At 39.8% G+C, this 4843-nt stretch overlaps 1 protein-coding gene across 1 annotated transcript in view; it reads left to right on the top strand.

Moving 5' to 3' along the window:
• cttnbp2 (cortactin binding protein 2) overlaps positions 1 to 4843 on the top strand; it is a 96255-nt gene extending 91412 nt beyond the window's left edge. Inside the window, exons 20-23 of the mRNA XM_032522888.1 lie at positions 849 to 900; positions 1065 to 1164; positions 3047 to 3145; positions 4520 to 4843. Of these exons, the coding sequence (XP_032378779.1) occupies positions 849 to 900; positions 1065 to 1164; positions 3047 to 3145; positions 4520 to 4840 (572 nt within the window). The 3' untranslated portion in view covers positions 4841 to 4843. The remainder of the gene's footprint in view (positions 1 to 848; positions 901 to 1064; positions 1165 to 3046; positions 3146 to 4519) is intronic.

The following is a 4843-nucleotide window of genomic DNA, read 5'->3' as shown; positions in this document are numbered from 1 at the left end:
TATGCCAATGTTGTTTTCAATAAAAAAACATTTGCACAAAGCAAGCCAATCCAGAATAATGGGACAAAAGGAAATCAAGGGACATTTAGAATAGATAAAAATGTGCTATTAACTATGCCAATAATGCGTTTAATCACAATTAAATATTTAGCACTAACACATATATACTGTACATATAACTTTCATTTTAACGACATATGTGAGTTGCAAATACAAAGAGCAGTCCTGACTCATTGTTTACAACCCTGCGACTTTAAAACACACAGCATGGGTTTGTTTCTGACTTTACAAGATGCCTGAATTAAATGGCACTGCACAACGGACTATGGAGTATTAAGGGCTGGAAAGGCTGCACCAGTGATGCCCTCAATGCAGCTGCATTTGGTTTCTTTGAAAAGGGACAGGCTTAGTTCACCCATTGTAAAGTCTGGGGTCTAGAAATGTGGATTTCAGAGGATCCACCCCTGAACATTTGCTAAATGCTGCTGTCATTCAAACAAAACGTCCCTGTTAATTCACAGACCTCGGTGGGGATGGTTTGAACCACATTTTACCTTTGTTAGCAAGTTGTTTCTAATTAAACTATATATAGACAGAAAAGTCTACGATTATCCTGAGTAACTGGAACATTGTAAAGAAAATTGTTTTTTTTAAAGGTATAAGACTAAACTCTGTGTACAACCAACTACAACCTCCATTGTATTTGGGTGGAGGCAGAAATCTCAAAAGCTCTACAAATGAAACCAAAACTATTTGCATTGTTTAGATTACAGAAAATAAACTGTGATTTGAGTGAACCGACCTATTTGAGTCATGTTACTAACAGGTTTGTTCATTTGTGATTGCAGGTTCGCTGTCTAGCACCGATGTCAGCTTCATCTCCAATGGCAAAGTCCCGAGGTTTGTTTTTGCTAATATTAGCATGCAGTACAAGTAGTAGTAGTAGTAGCAGCAGTATTGGTCCAGCGGTGTGGCGCCGGTACTATAGCAGGACAGCCAGCAGGGAGCAGACCTGGATGAAAACATAAAATATGTCACTAAATTAAATTTCCTTGTGTTTGTAGGGAGCCCGTAGGTCTGTCTGTGTTCTCTGATGATGAGACCGATTTAATCAGAGAGCTGCAGACAATGTGCACCAGCAAGTCAGAACCTGACATCAGCAAGGTACCCCCCCTCCCACACACACACACACTTTGTAAAACACTTGAGTAATCTCCAGACGTTGGTAGAGTGCAGAAACAATGAATGTGTAAATAAGCAACTGTTTGTTAAGCTGCATTAAAGTTCATCACACCAACTTGAAAGCAGATATTAATGTAGTGTTCAAACTTGTTTTTGCTGCCCCCAAGTGGCCTAATAAATTTGTTGTAAATTCATCACAGGTTCAGTAATATTCTTCATCTTTATAGCAGTGTAAAGAAATTCAGATCCATATAATCTAATAGTAGTGTTTGCTATGACAAATTCACATAAGTAGTATAACGGGTTAAAGCGGACCTCTGACTATCACTGTGTCTCTGTCATCTAGTAAAACACTAAATACTGAGCCTAACCTTAACCACTCCGGTTAACTTTAGGTCACATGTTTTGACTCATTCCTGGCTCTTTAATTCATCGCTGTCATCCTTCCAAATATAGAGACACTGCGCTGGCATGGTGATGACATCCACCTTAAAGTGGCCTGCCGGCCAGTGTATGCAGGAGATGTATGCTATAGAAAGTCATAAAAAAGTCTGTAAGAATCTAAAAGTCATCGTATACAGTGGCTTGCATAAGTTCACACACCCATCCTAAAGTTGACTAAAAAGAGGAATAATGATCTTAATGCCTTTTTTATTTATAAAAAGGGATTTTCTTTGTGAATGAATAATGTTTGTAATACATTTTCTTCCTTAAAATACAGGGGGCATATGTATACACACACCCCTATGTTATATTCCCATAGAAGCAGGCACATTTTAATTTTTAAAGACCAGTTATTTCATGGATCAGGATACTATGCATCCTGATAAAGTTCCCATGGCCTTTGGAATGAAAAGAGTCCCACATCATCACATACCCTTTACCAAATCTCACGATTGGCATGGGGAACTTTCCATAAAATCATCTCTCAATGAAATCAAACCAGTTATCTGGCTAAATGAAACCAAACCATGCAAATCTCTAGGTATGGTGATGGCAAATAAGTTTTAGTTATATAGCACACATTTTACATAAAACATTCAAACATAGTTAGAAATTAATACAAAATAATGAAACAATGAATACAAAATTAAAAACAGATTACAGGAATAAGATTCACAATGCAGTACAATGAATTAAAAAAAGGCAATGTCAAAAAGAAAGGTCTTCGGCCTTGATTTAGAAGAGCTGAGAGTAGGCGCTCACCTACAGTTTCCTAAATTTGTTCCAGATATGTGGAGATTAGAAACTGAATGCTGCTTCCCCCTTATTGGTTCTGATTCTGGGGATTGTAAGATCAATTTCCAAAAGATGTTTTTTTTAATCACCTTTAGCATGGGTTCATAAAGTTATGCAAGCCACTGTAGTAATTCATTAAAAAGTCGTAGTATACCATAAAACTGTCATATAGAAGATATGTATGCACTTTTCCTGTGTGGCCCTCAGTCCTATGCTGTCTCCCTAAACTGGCACTCAGTCATGAAAACACTGGGAACCCCTGATCTAAATACTTATAGATATTAATAATTAATTAATAGATATTTCCACCCACGTTCTGGTGAAAAACACTTGATTTGCAATCATTGAGAAATCTAAAGATCTGCAAAGACCTTTAAGAAATACTTTACCAACTATGTCAACAACAGAATCTCTTAAAATCCTTGTTTCTAAATGATTGGTATCACACCTTTAAAAACTAATCCCAGACTTTCACCTGCGTGACCCTGATGCTCACCAACAGCCCACTCAGTAATTTACTCCAAATAATGACCTGTTGCACAGAAACTCAGTGCAGCCAGGCCCTGCTGCTTAAAGATGTGTGTTTTACCTGCTGCTTAACGTTCATCTCCCACATATCTCTCAGGCCAAAGACGACTTAATCCTGTTCTCCAGCTCTCCCAGCGAAGCGACGCCCCCCCACAAGGCCGGGCAGGAAACCGCCGTCCAGCAGCAAGCACAGACGGTGAGAGGGGAAAAGAAAGAAGTAGAAATACATCAATGGCTGCTCATTAAAAGTTACTGCATTTATTCTGTGTGTGTGTGTGTGTGAGAGAGAGAGTGTGAAACAAAACTGAATTTCACTCATTTTTGTCGGCAGCTATTTTATTTTTGGCAATTTCTTTGTTAAAAACACACAAAAACAGCCTCCACCTATCTCCTTATCATTATCACTCCATTAAGCGTCCTGACTGACCTACAAGTGGGTGACTCAAATTTATAATGAATGTGTGTGTGATTGTTTTGTATAACTTTTAATCATGTGTCTCTTGTGTGTTTGGTGTTACCTCACATAACTGACCTGTCCAGGATTAGCAGTTGTGGGACTGTACGGTTGGACAATACGTCCCCATTACTGCAGGTTTAGTTGTACAGTAGCATCTCTTAGCTCATTGTTTTGTGTTACAGCAAATTGATGGTATCAATCAGCTGGTTAAATATGTCTAAAATTATTAAATATTAAAAAGCCTGTCTGGCTTGCAGGAAAAAGAGTTTTGAATCATTTCATTACCAGATCTTAGCCACCCTACAATCTACTTTTTTCGTATTTGGCATTCTGTGTAGGTCCCAGGATGAACTGAACAAAGTGTAGAAAGTGAAATAGATCCTTTAAAGGGAGTATGTGTCTTCTACTGTAAGTGCTTGTGAGATCAAACAGGAACTGAAACCCCTTCCCTCTTTTATTATTATTATTATTATTATTATTATGGTTGCAGCATGTTATGAACATTGATGGTTATCTTACCATGTACATTTGCTGATCTAAGGTATCAAGTTTTTTTTTCCACCTATGCAGCTTTCTCTTAATTTCAAAAAGGGAGACTTTTTACACATTATAAAATATAATAGTGTTTGTGCAACCCCAAAAAATGTTTTCATTCCTTCAAGGGTCATTGTAATTGACAATAGTGTAATACCATGATATTTTCTGAGATGGTTATAAGTCTCATACCGTTGCAACCCTACTCCTTTCACACCTTTCTCACGTTTAATATGTCGGAACTGCATGTTACAATTTAGGCAGCAGATAATCTGTCGTCCATTTTTCCTAGAATGCATTCATGCATACAAAAATGGCAGAACTATTTGACTGACCACTTTCTCACCTTTGCACACCTGGCCAATCACAGCGAGGAGGGGGGGGGGCGTTATTGTCCATCAGCCTGAAAACAAAGTAAGAAATCTGGTTAGGTCATGTCTACAACCGTGGGTTTTAAAGTGCGATTACTTCCCTTTTTGTTTACATGGGGCAAGTTGTGCAGCTCTGCAGTTGGCTAGTCGGGGCTCAGTAGGGGATTAAAATGGCTCCAACTCACCAAAGTCCTGTTTCTGTGTCCAGACCGTGGTCCGCCAGGCCGGCCTGGGCTCCAGCCACGCAGCCGCCCAGAGCAGCGACCCACGTTCAGGCTCTCGCGCCAAATCTCAGCTCCCAATCCCGAGCAGCAGGGGACAGCAGACCCGATCCTCCAATGCTGCCTCCAGCAGCCCCAGCCGAACCCAGACGCCCCCCCGCCGCAGCAGAACCACCAACAGCAGCAGAACAAAGCAGGCTCCACCCAGCAGCAACAACAACTACTACCGCAACCTATACGAAAACCACCAATCACACGAGGACATCTGGATCCTCCACAGAGACCTGCATGAAAACAACAACAAGTAGACA

Source organism: Etheostoma spectabile, chromosome 8, assembly GCF_008692095.1.
Source record: "Etheostoma spectabile isolate EspeVRDwgs_2016 chromosome 8, UIUC_Espe_1.0, whole genome shotgun sequence".
In the NCBI taxonomy this organism is placed as follows: Eukaryota; Metazoa; Chordata; class Actinopteri; order Perciformes; family Percidae; genus Etheostoma; species Etheostoma spectabile.
Note: the sequence above shows the minus strand (reverse complement) of the source record. Positions and strands in the feature narration are given on the sequence as shown.